This window comes from Vombatus ursinus, unplaced genomic scaffold, assembly GCF_900497805.2.
Source record: "Vombatus ursinus unplaced genomic scaffold, bare-nosed wombat genome assembly UNPS02009173.1, whole genome shotgun sequence".
Classification (NCBI taxonomy): domain Eukaryota; kingdom Metazoa; phylum Chordata; class Mammalia; order Diprotodontia; family Vombatidae; genus Vombatus; species Vombatus ursinus.
Genome location: NW_020948951.1, coordinates 5,878,328 through 5,894,963, shown reverse-complemented (window position 1 = coordinate 5,894,963; position 16,636 = coordinate 5,878,328). Strand labels below are relative to the sequence as shown.

The 16,636-nt window shown below is 50.1% G+C and overlaps 1 protein-coding gene across 10 annotated transcripts in view; it reads right to left on the bottom strand.

The window, feature by feature from the left end:
- Positions 1-16,636, bottom strand: part of PTPRS (protein tyrosine phosphatase, receptor type S) — a 220,541-nt gene that overhangs the window by 85,540 nt on the left and 118,365 nt on the right. For 5 of the 10 annotated variants that reach the window (XM_027850803.1, XM_027850801.1, XM_027850808.1 and 2 more), the window contains exons 3-6: positions 14,637-14,782; positions 12,446-12,587; positions 2,857-3,045; positions 1,268-1,276 (exon numbers count right to left, since the gene is read on the bottom strand). In XM_027850803.1, coding sequence (XP_027706604.1) covers positions 1,268-1,276; positions 2,857-3,045; positions 12,446-12,587; positions 14,637-14,782 — 486 coding nt within the window. The remainder of the gene's footprint in view (positions 1-1,267; positions 1,277-2,856; positions 3,046-12,445; positions 12,588-14,636; positions 14,783-16,636) is intronic. The other 5 variants (XM_027850804.1, XM_027850812.1, XM_027850806.1 and 2 more) reach the window with 1 other exon arrangement.

Here is a 16,636-nt window from a genome sequence, read left to right as displayed (position 1 = left end):
GTTTGAATCAGGTTGATCTATTCTCTGCCCGCCATGCACTCTCAGGAGTTCCAATTCCTCTGTTACAGATTTATTTTTCTGGTATCTGGAAAACTTTTCGGTGCCCAAGAGTCTCCCATTAAAACACAAATCCTCCTTGGGGTGTGGGATTAGCTATTGCGCCTGGAGAATGGTAGGTAGGGGGATAGAGACAACTCCCACCATTTTGCTGGACTGAACATATCACACAATTGCACATTAGAGCTGGAAGAGTCATGAGATAGCCAGTCCAATACCCTCATTTTACAGATGAGGAAACTGAGGCCCAGGGAGGGGAAGGGACTTGCCTAAAGCCAGAGTATGTGGCTAGGTCTCTTCACTCCAAGATCTATTATTCTTTTCACTCCAACATTTTTCAGTCATAAATGTTTTCTCCCTCATGAGTGGTGCCATGATAATCCCCACTCCCTTCTTCCTTCTAGGGCCCAGATCACTGTGGGAGGCAGCATGGTGTGACAGAAAGGATGTTAGTCTTGGAGACAGGACACCAGAATTTGAGCCTGGATCTGACACTTCCTAGTCACGGGACAGTGGGCAAGTCACTTCCTTTCTACAAGCCTCGGCTTTCCCATCTCTAAAATGGGGCCAATGATACTGGCACTGTCGACCTCCCAGGGCCACTGTGAGGAGTCATCATACTCTTAAGTTTTCTGTAAGACAGAAAATGGGTGTTATTGTCATCTTCAATAAAAGATTCACTCCTAAAGTTCTCCACTTATTTCTTCTTACAGTGTGACAATGTCCAGGGGGCTACAGGAGGACCTGCTGGGGGACAATGATCTCTGACAGGTCCAAATGAGCTGAGGTGGTGGTGGCGGGAGAAGGGATGTCATCCTGGCCATTGCATTAGATAAGATGGAAGAGGGCTCTGTTTGTACTGGGCAGGGGGGGTACCCATGCCAAGCAATGCCAGCTCCTAGCTCCTCCTAGTATTTTTAGATGTGAAACTCTTCCCTCCCTCCTTTCTTCCCCAGGGGGAGGGATGAGATAGAAAGGTCACCCTTTCTTGCCTCCAAAGGCTGCCACCCCCAGTCTCCTTTCTCCTTCCTTCTCCTTTCTCTGAGGCTCTGGCCTTTGGTGCCCCCGAGGACAGGTCGTTCTGAGGGAGAGAAGGCTCCTGGTGAGAGGGGTTAGTAAACATGCCGTGTCTAAAGCTGTTAGGGTGGTCATTAGTTCTGGGGTCAGGAAGGACATTAGCTGTTTAACTTGCTTGATCAAACAGACTTACCAAAGGTCTCTGAACGTTTCAAATAGTGAATCAGAAAAGAAAACATGAATTTGTTAAGTGGGTTATTCAGACAGTAGCAGTCCCTAAATGTGATGGCTTTTCTGGTCTTGGGTCCTTCCCAGATCCAACCACTGCTGACTCACAGAAGAGGAGACACAAACCCCAGTGGGGGTGACACCCCTCCCCACCTCCCCCAGGTAGCACCCTTGTCTCTGGAAACTCTCAGGACCTTGAGGACGCCATCTCTAGGGGGGACTTTCTGTAGAAAGTCTGTTTTCCCCAAATGGGGGGGGGTCGGGTTTGAGGAGCATGAAGCTGGGTTTAATTTGGAGGGGAGGACAACGAGGCAGGTCCCAGTAGCTTCATTTGTTAGGTGAGGACATCTATGAAGACAGAAACTCAGATAGAAATCTTTCTTGTTACTCACATACCCACCCAATAAAAGAGCTCCCATTGGGCCTAGCCTCATGTGATCTCCCAACTCCCCTGGGTGGCTCTCTTCTTGATTTCAGGGGGCTTCTAGGACACTTCTACTTTGAGGTCCAGAATAGGGAGAAGGGGCATTAAAGAAACCTAGCTACTCCCATCTTATCAGCCAGGGGGAAGAATCTGGGAGAAACATGAAAGAGCTTCAGTATTCTCTGGTCACAGCTCAATAGGTGAGGTTTTGAGAGGGAGACTGAGAAAGAAGAGAAGCCAGATGAGGCACGTGTATGTCCATGTGTGAAGTTTCATCTCTAAACTGGACAACGTTAGGAACTAGCTGAGGCTTTTGTCGGTAGCTCACAGTGCAGAGACATATATGTATATGTGTGCATGCACACAAGCCAATTGCATGGTGCCATATATGCCAACAGCTGTGTATGAAGACACACAGGTGTACGCAGGCAGGGACCAACAACGCGGCCACACAGATACCAGGGTCCATGTGTGTGTACAGTCACATTTGTGTGCCTGTGAGGTATGAACATGTGGGTGTGCATGTATCTGTGTGCATACACACATGCATGACGTAATACTTGGGGAACTCACGAGAAAGAAAACAGCTACAAACACGGACACGTATATAAGCAATGCTACGCCTAACAAGCACGTGATCCGGTGGACAGATGGACGAACAGATGGGGGAAGACAAACAGAGCCCAGTGCCAGGCACCGAGCAGATACACACAGCTGTCAGGGGAGTGGCTCTTGTTGGGATGACCCCCAGGGCCACTGAAAAGGCCAAAAGGCGAGGCCGGCCCTCGCCCGAGGGAGAGCCAAGGTCACAGAGGGACAGGCTGGGCCTTCCATCCCCTCTCCATAAAGGCTCTGGAGAATGCCCTGAGCTCCCATAATGCCAGGTGCATATGAAAGCCTCTTGCTTGTATCAGAAAGGGCTGGAGGGAAGACTGAGGTGCTCCTTTCCCCTTCAGAATGCAGGGATCAGAGGCCATGACTGGCCAGGCAGCTTTTAGTCCAGAGCAGAAGGTCCTTCTTGTCTGGGCACTTCTCTAAGGGCCACCTTGCCCAGTAAGGCACTGTCTTCCCTGTCTGACATCCCGTACCCCACCCCTCCCCCCTGCCCCTTTCTCTACCCAAATCCTTACCCGATCTCAGCTGTTTGATCCTGCCATTGCTGGTGCTTGGGTCCACTGGTAGGAAGTCTTTGAACCAGGTAATTTCGGGGTCTGGGTTTCCGCTGGCTGCACAGAGCATGGTGGCAGTCCTCGTACGCTCTACCACCTTCAGCTGGGGGCCCATGTCAATGTTGGGAAAGCCAGGGGGCAGCTGGTCCTCTGTGGAGAGAGCAGGGCCCATTGGTGATGGAGGTGGTTAGGGGGTGGGTATTTGGGCAGAGGCCAACAGGACACCTCCATGCGCGACTCCAACCCACACCAAACTCATCCCATTTTTTAACCTTCCCCCAACCCTGTTCCACTGCTTGGGCAGGTCGAGGGGAAAGAGCCCTGGACTGAGAGATGACGGGTTCAAGTGCCCACTCTCCATTGACTGACTGCAAGGCCTCAGCTGAGTCATCTACCCTTACTCTGAGTTTCCTCTGGCTGTGAATATGAGCTGGTGAGGACTACCGGGTTAAAATGGAGTGGGGAGTCAGGCAGCCAGGGCTCTAGGCCTGCTTCTGAAACTCACTCTCTGGGTCATCTTGGGCAAGTTACTGATGCTCTTCAGGCCCCAGATTCCTCATCTGTAAAAAGTGGTTAATCCCTGGCCCACCAGCCTTCCCAGGAGCACAACGAGGACCGAATGAGACAACAGATATGAATGTAGGGAACTAGGGAGGGCTCCCCCGGGGCTGATGGCCTCAATCAGCTGTCAGGAACCTCTGGAAAGTAATTCTGAGCAGGCAATGAGGTGGGACCACTGACTGCTGGGCTTCTGCCATTCAGAGCTTTCCAAACTGTGTCAATAGGCTCAGTGGCCTAATTCAGAGTATATGTGCAGGGAGGGGGGAGAGGGAGCTGCAGCCTGCATCTAGGGAGGGAACAGGGAGGCATCCCAGGTCAATGCACTGGCGGAGGCAGAAGAGACCCTCTGGGGCCTGGGGGTGGTCTAAGCAAGTCTTTCTCCTCTCTTTCCTCATCTGTAAAATGAGGGCATTAGACTAGCCATGATGTTTTGTTTTCTTTCCCAAGGGACTTTCTAACTGTGACATTCCATAATATAAGGTCTCCTCTAACTCTGACACTGGATATTCTAAGGGCCCTCCAAACTCTGACATTCTATGTTTTGAAGGCCCTCCTAGCTCTGACATTCTATGTTCTAAAGGCCCTCCCAGCTCTGACATTCTGTATCCTAAGATCCCTCCCAACTTTGACATTCTGTGTTCTAAGGTCCCTCCCAGTTCTAACATTCTGTGTTCTAAAGGCCCTCCCAACTCTGACATTCTGTATCCTAAGGTCCCTCCCAACTCTGACATTCTGTGTTCTAAGGTCCCTCCGAGTTCTAACATTCTGTGTTCTAAAGGTCCTCCCAGCTCTGACATTCTGTATCCTAAGGGTCCTCCCAGCTCTGACATTCTATGTTCTGAAGGCCCTCTAAGCTCTGATGCTCTGTGTTCTAAGGTCCCTCCCACCTCTGACATTCTATGTTCTGAAGGCCCTCTCAGCTCTGATGTTCTGTGTTCTAAGGTCCCTCCCAGCTCTGACGTTCTGTGTTCTAAGGGCCCTCCCAGCTCTGACATTCTGTGTTTTTTTCACCTTTTCTTTTATCTTTCCATCCTTACCCGTGCCCCGTTAAATCCCAGGCTGAAGTCACTACTCCCACTGGAGCACTTTCTCTATCACAGCCTGAGGGGCCTCCCACATAGCCAAGACCCCTGATGAACAGAAATCCTCCTATGAAGAAATTGTACAAAGGGGGATGGAGATGATTAAGCCATGAGCCACTGCCATAGCTGACACAGATATTGCCAGACCATCTGGAGCAAATCTCATTTTGTGTGTGTGTGTGTGTGTGTGTGTGTGTTGGTGGTGAAATAGGGAGGGACCATTACCCTCATTTCCCAGATGGGGCAACTGAAGCCTGGGGCCTCTCCCAGGAGGGTGCTGTGTAGCTGGGAAAGAGTCACAGATGCCCTCATTGTCACCACACCTAGCTGCTCAGTCAATGAAACCCTCTGGGTTCCCTTGCATAGCATCTCACTACTTTGCCTCTGGGCAAGTCACAGAACCAGGATGAGGCTTGGGAATGAGCACATTAGACTAGATGATCTCAAACGTCCCTTCATGCTCTCAAGCCTACAATCCCCAAACGCCCTTTCAAACTGGACATCGTGAACACGCTTCCCTTCCTGAGTCCTGGCTGGGGCCTGAGGGTTGGAGAGCAAGGGCCCTTCAGGAGCCCAGGGCGACATCTGTAATACATCAATGGGCCAGGGCTGACTTTTCCCCCTTCAGAAGTAACTGCCAGAGGCCATAGTACCCGCCTTTGTCCCTCTGGAGAGATGAATGGAGGACAGAGAGGGGGAATTTGCCACTGCCAAGATCTACATCACAGCCTCTGAGTTCTCTCCCACCCTCCCAGGTTTCTAGCTCAGGCACAAGACCTGGGTTTGGTTTTCTGAAGTCTACCATTCATCTGCTGTATGACCTTGGACAAGTCACTGCCCTTCTCTGGGGAGTTTCTTCCTCTGTAAAATGACAGGACAGGACGTGATGATCTCAAGTTCATTCCAGCTCTAAATGGGGATAAAATATCACCTACTTCACAAGGTTTTCATTGGGGTCCAATGTAAAGTGCTCAGCACAGTGCCAGGTACAGAGTAGGTACTTAATTAAATGTCTCCTCCCCCTTCCTACAAACTCTTCTCAGCTTTGTCCGTACCACACGTTAATGTTTATTGATTCTGTTCTCTGTGGGTCCCATTCCTTCAACCAGCCTTGGAGTCAACAGCGTTATCTTCAATCATGGGGCCAATATCTTAGGAGGGCCACTGTTAACCTGGGGAGAGCATCCAGAGAAGGGTGACCAAGATGGTGAAGGGACCAAGCTTGATGCCAGTAGAGGACTGGCTGAAGGAACTAGGGAAGCTTAGCCTGAATGTGATAAAGGACTTTAAGCACTGAGGGCCAATCTGTGGAAAAGGGATTCCTCCTCTCCTCCTGCTTGGCCTAGAAGGTACGCCACAGAGGGACAGGCTTTGGCCCGGAGGAAGGAAGCAATTCTAATAACCAGAACTGCCCCAAAGTGGTAACAGGCAGCCTTGGGAGGCAATGAGTACGGGAGGGTTCTAGGAGGAGGCTGATCACTAGTCAAGGATACTGGTGTTCCTTCTTCTGCCTCTCCCACCTTCCAGAGAACGGAGTGTCAGACCAGGAACCCTCCCAGCAGGGCTCAGAATAGGCTTGTCAAGGCCTGATTTTTCCTGGAGCATCCAAGAGAAGGACGAGGCCATAGAGATGCACCTCTTGGCCTACCTCTCTCAGCTCCAACCACCTCCAAGCTGGGAGAAGGGAGATGCAGTTTTTGTTACAAACAGGAATAATACTGGATGGCGATGGTGTGGGGGGTGGGGGGGACACTGGGGACAACAAAGGGGGAAAAAAGAAAAGCTTTCATGTGTTGCTACTGCAGTGAGGGGTCTGGCATCGTTAACAACCAGCCAGTCCATGCTGAGTCCCCAGGATCTGTGTGAGTAACACAAAGCCCGGGATGACTGGAGGGTGTGATGGGCAGGGAACTTCAGGCCCCAAGCATCAGACCACACTGGTGCCGGCTCTCACAGAGATTTCTATTCTCCAACAGTTCCTGGGGGCTTCGGGAAAACAAGCCCAGGGAGGTAGAAGGTTTGGAAATGGGGTGAATTATATATCCATGGGGGCAGGTATGGGGGGAGCTCTTACCCCTTGACCCAAAAAGAAGATAGCAAATGTGCTATCAGAGCCACTCCTGGCTCTGATTGGTTCCTGATGACATCACAACCAAGTACTGCTAGGCTGGCAGTCCCCTGCCTTCCACTGGGGGCTCATCAATTTCATCAGCCAATTAATCCTCTAGGAGAATTGCCCTCTTGATTGGCAGTGTGTGTGTGTGTGTGTGTGTGTGTGTGTTGGGGGAGGCCTCGTATAACTATTATTACTGAGTGTTTCTAATTAAACAAAAATGTTCATCTTGCAGCACATTCTGCAGAATTCCTTGGAGTTTAATTAAAACAACAACGGCGAGAGGCGTGATCAGATTTGAGGATCAGATCGGTGGAGAAAGCGTCTCCAAGCATCACAAATTGGCACTCAGTTCAGACACTCCCATTTCTTTCCATCCGGACAAAGAAATCCTGCCCGTCCTTCCCACAGGTGACAAGGCTCCTTAGGATAATGTGTAGCGACTGGTCCCTCAGTTAAGACACTCCAACCCTTTCCGTGACTCAGCCTTTCCTGAGGCCTAGCTTTGGGCTCCACTAAGAGCAGAGGGGGCAGAGGGGGGACCATTGCCCTACCTCTAGGGAATTTGCCAGCCCATTAGGGAGTTAGGAGTGGCATAGAGGAAGCAACACTGAATGAAGATGACGACAAACTATGGTTAAGTACTAAGTGGCATGATGTCCCCTGGGCTACAGGAAATGAATGGTCAGGAAAGGCTTTTTGGAAGAGGAGGAGATGCTCACCCAGGTTGGATAACTGTTGGTCAGAAACACTGCAAAGGGGATCCCTGCCTCTGGTACCAGCTGGGTTAGATGACAGTTCATGAGGGGAAAGTGATCCGATGGTCTTAGTAGACCACAAGCTCCACATGAGTCCACAAGATAACATTATGGTCAAAAGAGCCTAATGCAACCTTGGGCTTTATGATGAGAGGCAAGGTGCCCGGAAGGGGAGAGTCCTGCTATTCTCTGACCTGGTCAGACTCCACCTGGAATGCTGTTTTCTGTCCTGGGTGCCACATTCTTTTTTTTTGCTGGGGGGGGGGGGGGGGGTGATATTGACAAGTTGGAGCACATCAGAAGAGGCTGATAAGGAGGATGAGGGGATTTGAGGCCATTCTAGATGATGATCAGTTGAAGGGATTGAGGGTGTTTCACATATAGATGATCTGGTGAGGAGTGTGGACAGAACATGACAAGTTGTTTGAAAGGCTGTCATGGGGGAAGTGGGATTAGAATGTTTGTTTGGCTCCAGAAGGCAGAATTAGGACCAAATGAAGACAGATTTCACCTTGACATAAGGAAAAATGTCCTCATAATGAGAGCTGTCCCCAAATGGGAGGGGCTCCTTTAAGGAGGAATGAATTCTCCATCACTAGAGAAGAGATTTCTGCTCAGGGATGAGATCTCCCTATACTGATGAAATTACAAATCTGGTCAGGGAAAAAAAAAAGATCGTGAAGATCAGGTGCTAATGTTTCATTTCATTCAATCTATTTCTAGCCTGTTTCTCCAAGAAGTAAAGGCCTAAGGGGAGTCCAGTTCTTGGAGGGGCAGGTTTGGTGGTACCCTGTAACTCACTTGAAAGTATGTAAGCAGGGCCACTGGTTAGTTTCTGAGGGTGCTGTCCCTCTATCCCCAAAGGCCACCCAGCTAAATGGTGGGTGGGAGAATCCACAATAGCATGGTAGAGAGGAATCAGGAGTCATGGGCTCAAAAACCAGCTCTACCCCTGACTACCAACAAATCCCTTCCCCTCTCTGGGGCTCAGTTTCCCTGCTTGTAAGATGAACTGGGTTTGACAAGATAAGCCATAAGGTCTTTTACAACTCAGATTCTTTCTATATTCCTGTGTTTCCACGGAGCAGCAGCAAAGGGCAGACCCTGAAATGAACTTAATCTCGGCTTTGCTACTAAATAGCGATGAGGTCCTGAGAGAGTCACTTCTTGGATTCTCAGTTTTCTTTCTTTCTTTGTGGTTTTCTGTGTCAAACTCTTTTTTAAATTTTTTCCCACTTAATAGTATTTTATTTTAAATTTCACTAATAACTTTTTTTTTGGAGGCAATCAGGGTTAAGTGACTTGTTCAGGGTCACATAGCTAGTAAGCATCTGAGGCTAGATCTGAACTCAGACCTCCTGATTCCAGGGCTGGTGTTCTATCCACTGTACCACCTAGCTGCCCCAGGAGTCTCAGTTTTCGCATCTGTAAGATGAGGGCTGGGGGCGAGGCTCTTTCAAGTCTGTGCTCCTAAAGAGACACCAAAGAGCACCTGGCTTCATCTTGCAGGTCTTAGAAGGGGGCTCCATCCAAGCTCCTCCTTAGAAGGGCTGCCAGGCCTGTGACCCCTCCCCCACTGCACCTCCCCATCTCCACAAAGATAGAGGGTAGAATCTACCCCCAGCCCCACCTCTCTGGTCCCAGGAAGGAGACCAGAGGCTGCGGGTAGCACTGCTGCTCCTTCCCTGCAGTGGGCACAGCTGTTTAATAATTAAAAGCAGAAGCGAGCATGTTCTCCCTGCCGTGCCATTCTGAGCTCACTCACATGTATATTTATGGACATGAGGATCAAGATAAAGGGGAAGGCAATAAAGTGCCGGCAGCCTCGTGCAGGAAGATCAGCTTGGACGGGGAGACAAGGAGACACTGTGCTCTCAGTTTCCCCCTCTATAGGATGCGGGAGCAGAGCTCCTCAATCTCTGACGGCCCTGACACTCTGAAGTTCCGTGATCCTCTGTATGCAGCCCCAGTCTGGGGCCCGGAGCAGGGCTTCTGATCAAAAAACAGGGTGTTCCTGAGAAGGGCTGGAGGGTGGATGTATGAGCCAGCCCTGGATGGGAGGGACGCCTCCGTCCTCGGTCTCTGTTTGCCTGGAGGAGGTTAATGGATTCACAGTCTGTCCTTTTAACTCTCCAGGTCCTGACGGTGGAGTCAGGCCCAGGGCCCCAAGGAGTAGGCTTTTCATGAAAGCTGTGCAAAGGTCAGTGTGTGCCTATCTCTGGGGAACGAGCAGCTGGTAGGGGATGAAGAGACGAGGCTCTGCCTCGGCCTGCAGGGGGGAGCCGGGAGGAGCCGTCTCTCCCAGATGCCCATCTCCCTCCCTCTCTCTGGCACCAGGAAGCAGCCACTGCTTGGATCAGGGTCCAGATGCACAGGGAGAAACAAGGCCTGTGCTTGTCTGGCTGACTCCGAGGCCTCTGAAGAATCCGGCCCAGAAGATAGGGAGAGGGGGCGAGGCGGGAATGATGCTGCCCACATGAAGAATCCTCCCCTTTCCCTGCTGCCTCAAGGAACTCTTACCCTGTTCTGTGCAGTGACCATTCCCAGGGCCAAGAAGGGCTCCACTAGGTCTGGCTCTGTCCGCCTATCCCCCAGAGTTTACAGATGTAAACTGAGGCCTAGGGACGAGAAGGGACTTGCTCACAGGCACACAGAGTTCAGTGGGGGAGCTAGAATGCCAGTCCAGGTCCTTTATCTCCAAGCCCCATTTGGGTCCATGGAGGGAGAAGAACACTGAGGCTTCTCTGACCCTACAGACTGCAAATCCCCACCCATTCCTTTCCTGAGCCCCAGGGCCAGTGCCTTTCAAGCACATCTGGGCCAAATCCTTCCCCCATTGATAAACCGACAGACCCAAGACGTTCCCCACTTGTCATCCTGCCTCAGCTGATCAAGGGAGCACAGTGGGGTGGTGGAGCCTGCAGAAAGCTGGGTGAAGGGTAAGGCGATTACAACCCTCCCAGCTGAGCAAGGGCTATCTCAGGCCAACCTTGACGGCTCTGACCAGCTGCCCGCCTGCCTGCCTGCCTGCCAGCAGGGAGGCCAGGCTGAGGCCACTGTCAAATCTGAGTTGTAGATTAGGGTTGGAGAGAAAGGCAATTGTGTTATTTTCCAATACACCCAGGAACTCCAGCATTACTAATGAAGTGCAGTCACGCAGAAGTCCTGCCGGACCTACTGTAATGAACAGATAATTATTTGTAACGAGCCCATTAATGGGCAGGTAAGCAAATGGGTGTTGCTAAAGTGCTAGAAAACCATTTGTTCTTTTGGGTAGGCGCTTTACTCCCTGCTGAAATCTTAACAAGCCCCTCACCCTAGAGGCATGAGGTCTAAATTCGGGGGTTTTCTTGGCCATGGAAAAGGGAAATTAGAAAAGGAAAGGAAACAAGCATTTATTAAGGGCCTACTATGTGCCAGGCACTGGGCTAAGAGCTTTTACAAATATCACCACATTTGATCTTCAAAAGAACCCGAGGTGCAATTATGACCTCCATTTAACAAATGAGGAAACTGAGGCAGATGTTTAAATGACTGCTAGTTAAATATCTGAAGTCAGATTTGAACTCAGGTCTCTATCCACTTCGCCACCTAGCATATGAAGAGGATGAATTCCTGTTCTGACCCTAACTAGTTGTGTGACTGTGGGTAAGTCACTCTTCTCTTTGAGCCTCAGTTTCCTGATCTGTAACACGGGGATCACAATACTGTTTATACAATGTACCTCAGAGTTGCTGGGAAGAAAATATTTTACAAATCTTAAAGTGTTGTAGAAATACATATTTCAACACTTTAAGGATATGTGATTTTGCAGATGTGGAATGCATTCTCTTCATTTACTTAGATTTGTAGCCCCCAGACAGTTTTGCAGAGTCTCAGAAGGTGGCTCTGGCCAAATTCCCCCATCACTGAGGCTGAGCATCCCCTCCTCCTCCCGCTGAGTTAGACTGGTCCAGGCCAGACAGCGAGTCCAAAGCCAGGCTCGTCTTTCCAGAGTGGCAGATCGGGCCTAAGCTTGGGCTTCTAGTGTGCGGCCTCCAGGAGCCCAGGCTCATTTCCACGTCACAAGGGGACACCAGGGGAGGACTCAGGCAGTTTTGGATTCTTCTTCGTCCCCCATGCCCCACACCAAACTGTACAGATAAGGAAGGCCTGGCTGGACAACATTTCCCAGAAATGATCTTCAGGGAGCTGGCCGGTTCAGGCCTCGAGGATCCCAGCCCCCACTCTGAGCTCTGAGCTCTGGGATAAGCCCTGAATCTCAAGCCAAGGGCTATGGGTTCAGATTCTAGCCCAGCTACTTATGTACGTCCTGTGTGACCTTGGGTAAGTCCCCTCTCTCTGGACCTCAGTTCTTGGCCCAGGATTTCTAAGGTCCCTCCCAGCTCTACGTCCTGTGGTTCTACTGCTCATAGAGCAGACCAAACCACTGGACACGTAAGAATTTATTCTTATTGAACTTCTTGTCATCAGAGGCACAACACAGAGCCAGATGACAGCAGGCCAGAGTTGGGAGAGACCTTACATACCACCCAGCACAACTGCCTCCTTTACAAATGGGGAAAATGAGGCTCACAGAGGGACTAGAACCCAGGTGTTCTCCCCACCTCGATCCTGAGCTCCTCAAGGTAGGGGCTAACCGCCCCTTTCCCCTGTGTGTGCAACAGAACACACTAAGAGCCTTCTCTAATTACTTGGAGACTCCTGGAATCATAGGATTTGGAGTGGCAAAGGCCTTGAGAGATTATCTAGTCCAATTACCTCATTTCAGAGAGAGTGAAACTAAAGCCTGAGAACTTTAGTGACTTGCCTACTTAGCTAATAAATAGCAGAGACAGGATTTGTACTCAGGTCTCCCGACTCCAAATCCATGGACTCTAGATCAACAAAAAGGTCACCATGGAGGTAGACACCCCCACCCACCCACCCCCTGGTTTCCCTCCTGCTCCAATTTGAGCCCAATGGAATGGGTGTGCTGGAGCCATGTGGAGATTCTGATCTTAGCAAGTGGGCACCAGAATTGGGGTTGCCAGTACCTCGGAGGACAGTGAGCTTAGCATGCACGGTGATCTCCCCGATGGGATTCTGTGCCACACATTCATAGACATTCTCATCCCGGGGTGTCCTCAGGGGCTGGATCCGAAGCACCGCACCAGCACTCTCATCAAACTCGATAGTCTGACAGGGAGAAAAGGAGCAGATGAGCATCAAAGCTCTCTCTGAGTTGCATTATCCCCACCCTACTTTCCATGCTGCCTGACACTCTCTGGAGCGTGCCCCATCCTAACTGGGAACTGCATGCACAAGCTTTCTTTTCTGCTTTTGCCAATGGGTATGTGGCTGTGGTTTAGGGACCTATGGTGACAGAGGGCAGATATGGTACGGAGGACAGGGGTTGCATTGGGACATGTCTGTGTATATGTGTGCCTGCGTGAGGTTGTATAAGTATGTTTGTAGACCCAAGTGCCAGAGTATGTATCTGTGTATAGGTGAGTGAATATGTGTGTAATAGTAGAATAATAATAACAGCAATAATTGTAACAGCTAGCATTTACAAAGCATATTATAAATATCATCTCATTTTATCCCCATAACCCTGGGAGAGAGAGAGAGAGAGACACTATTGTTATCCCCATTTTACAGGTAAGGAAACTGAGGCAGACAGCAGTGAAGTGACTTGTATGGTAGCACCTGTAAATATGTGTAGGGATATGTGCCTATATATTATATACAGTGTGGTATATGTATACCTATGCACATTACATACATGTACATCTTTGCTTAGTAGGAAAGAAGATTGTGGACCTGACCTGTAAGGGTGTGTGTGTGCACATGCACATGAGAACGTGGATTTGTGAACAGAGAGCTGGCTGAGCTTGGCTCCAGGAAGACCTGGGTTCAAGTCCCACCTCTGACACATCCTGAGTGATTCTGGCAATTCTCGGTGTTTTAGAAAGCTTTCTGGGATTACATGTTGCATTGAGAGATGGAAATTTCTCTTCCAGGAGTTCCCGATGGTAGTAAAATCACAGGCCTAGTCCCTAACCCTTTCCCTAGATATGCAGGGATGTGCTTCTCTGTGCATTAAGGGTATATGTGTATCTCTGTATAGGGATAAGTATCTGAATTTGGGAGGGAGGTTGTGTATTTGTCTCATACTGTGTATAAATATATCTATATATATCTATGAAAGGATACGTGCATATATAAAGGTGTATGGGTGGGACTATGTTTATGGAAGGCTTTGTATTTATGTGGGGGGCATGGGTGTCTATTAAGACTATAAGTATATCTATGCAGGGGAGTGTGTGATAATGGATGTGCATCTTTGTCTGAATAAAGGGATATCTGGGGTGGTGGGGGGGGTACAGATGGGTAAAGAGTGAGGGAACCCTGATTTTCCAAAAGTATTCAACTCAACTGATTCATTAGTTGAATTGAGATGGCAGGCAAGGTTCAAGAACTATTAAACTCAGGCTGCAGGGCTCAACCTTTCCCAAGTGAGGACTGCTCCTGGTTCCCCCCTTTCCTTCTTCATTTCCCTACCCCAAGGAGGTGTTTCCAGGGAAGATTAGGGAGAGGTGGGAGATGCTAGCCATCACCGGGGTGAATGTCTACAGAGTGCATTTATGCCTTTCAGTAGGGATTCAAATTCAGAGAGAGACACACTTGAGAGACTATGCCCCATTTTAGTGCAGCCTCTGTGTGAGGCCAAGACCCAGACAGCCTGGGGGAGCCCAGGGACATGGAGAAGCAGCATGAGCTCTTCTCTGAGGAGGCCCACAGGGGTGACCCTTGGATGATCAGGGATGATTGAGCTGTCTGTCTATGACCATATGTGTCTGAGGCAAGGGTGTGCGTGGTGATGACTGTGCACGGAGGGTGGGTGGGTGGCGGATGTATACAGATAAGTTTAGGTGTGTGTGTGTGTGTGTGTGTGTGTGTGTGTGTGTGTGTGTGTGTGTGTGTGTGTAGGAGGGCTGTACTTATGTATGTGACTGCCAGTTTTTTATTTTTTTATTTTTATTTTTTTTGGGTTGGACAGTGGGGGTTAAGTGACCTGCCCAGGGTCACACAGCTAGCATTATGTGTCTGAGGCCGGATTTGAATTCAGGTCCTCCTGAATCCAGGGCTTGTGCTCTATCCACTGCGCCACCTAGCTGCCCCCAATTGCCAGTTTTTTAGAAGCTGGAGATGGAAGGAGGAAGGTGGAAGATGCTGCCTTACCTCAAACCGCTGGGAGTTCACTTTCTTGCCTTTCTTGTTCCAAGTCACCCGTGGCTTGGGGTCTCCAGTGGCCTGGCAAACGAAGGAAGCCACACCACCTGACACCCCAATCTGATCCCGGGGCTCCCTGATGAACCTGGGGGATTCTGGAGGAAAGGAAAGAGGCAGCCTGTGAGGTGGGCAGGGTCATGGTGATCGCGGGAGCACAGAGGGACTTTGGAGAGCCGTTAGGACTAACCCCTCAATTTGCAGATGAGGAAACAGGCACGAGGACTTGCCCAGAGTCACCCAGGTAATGAGTTGTGGGCCTGGGATGCTGGTGCCAGAGCCAGAATTCTTTCTACCACGCTCGGGGCCTCAAGGACCATGCGGACACAATGGGAGTTCACGTTAACGGGGCTGGGCTGGGCCCAGCTGGAGTCGTGCAGATCGGCAGGTGTGACTCAAATGCCCTAGAAAACGACGCGTGGCGCTACACGCAGACACAGATCTAACCTCCTCCGTCCCGGGGGGCTCTCTTTAGAACCCAAGAAGCTCATCCACATTTCAGCAGGATCTCATAACCCTAGAGCTGAAAGCAATCTCAGGATGTGTCCAGTCCAATTTGTATTTAAACTCACACCTCCTCCACAGCATCCCTGGCAAAGTGGCCAACCAGTCTGCTTGAATTCCTCCAGGGATGGGGAACTCAGTGCCCGCAAGGCAAGCCTTTCCATGAACAGCTCTCACGTTCTACATTATTAAGGGCAGTGCCCCTGACAACTGCCATCATATCCCCACCGTGAAGCCTTCACCAAGCTGAGCACCCCCAATTCGATAATAACAACAATGGCCAACATTTATAAAGTGCTTTCCGGTTTACACAGGACTTTACAAATGTTATCTTATCCGACCCCCACAGCTATCTTAGGAGGTGGGTGTTAATACGTTCCCAGCTTGGCAGACAAGGAAACTGAGTCTGAGAAAGGTTAACTGACTTGCTCTGAATCACACAGCTAGCGAGTGTCTAAGGAAGAATCTGAACCCGAGTCATTTCAACCAGGTTATGTCCTTCTCTAGCCCTTGGTTTTTTCAATTTGTAAAACTGGGAGATGGCTTCCCTTGCCGAGTCAGAACCCCCATGTGACATGCAGGCCACTACCAGCTGCTACCTGCTCGCTTCCCTGCCCCCTGCATGCAGGAAGGCTTCCCCTAGCCCACGCCTGGAATGCACCAAGCACAGTGGAAGGAGCACTGACCAGGCATCAGAGAGAGGAGGTCTGAGTTGCAGGTGGCTTCCCTAGACCTCAGCAAAGTGGACAACACAACTTTCGAGGTTCTGGAACTGGGCTCTCCCATCTCTCCCTGTCGAAATCCTTTTTCCTCAAGGTTTGGTTCAGAGCCTTGCTCAGCTCCCCCCCCCCCCCAAAAAAAAGCCTTTCCTTACATCCCCTGAGTGAAGAGTTCTCCCCCTCCTCACATCTTTGCAGGGCAGCTGGGGACTCTCCATCACAGCTCTGACTTGGAATTGTTGGCCTAAGTAAGTACTGCAGGGCAGGTACTGCCTTAGGTGATATGGATAGGAAGTTAAAACCAAAGCAATTCCTGCCTTCAATGAGCTTACACTCCGTGAGTACTAAGCGCCCATAGGGCAGGGCCTTCTTTGTTTATTCCCTGCCCTCACGTGAGGCATTGCATAAATGTTTGTTGAATTAAGGGTTCCTTCCCTTTGGCCTTCAAGCACTTAATCCAGTCCAGGTTCCATCTGTCTCGGACTCCACCAGGAGTGTTCTTTTCTGGCTCCCCTGTACAGAACCATGAAGCCTCCTCTCATTATGCATCCCTGTATCTAGCAGGGGCCAGGGGTTCCAAAAAGATGTTTTGAGCTGGAAAAGCCCTAGAGGACATTTCCTACATTACCCTTAAAGAGCAGGAGGGAAAAATAAAGCTGTGAGAGAGAGAGGGAGGGAGAGGGAGAGAGAGAGAGAGAGAGAGAGAGAGAGAGAGAGAGAGAGAGAGAG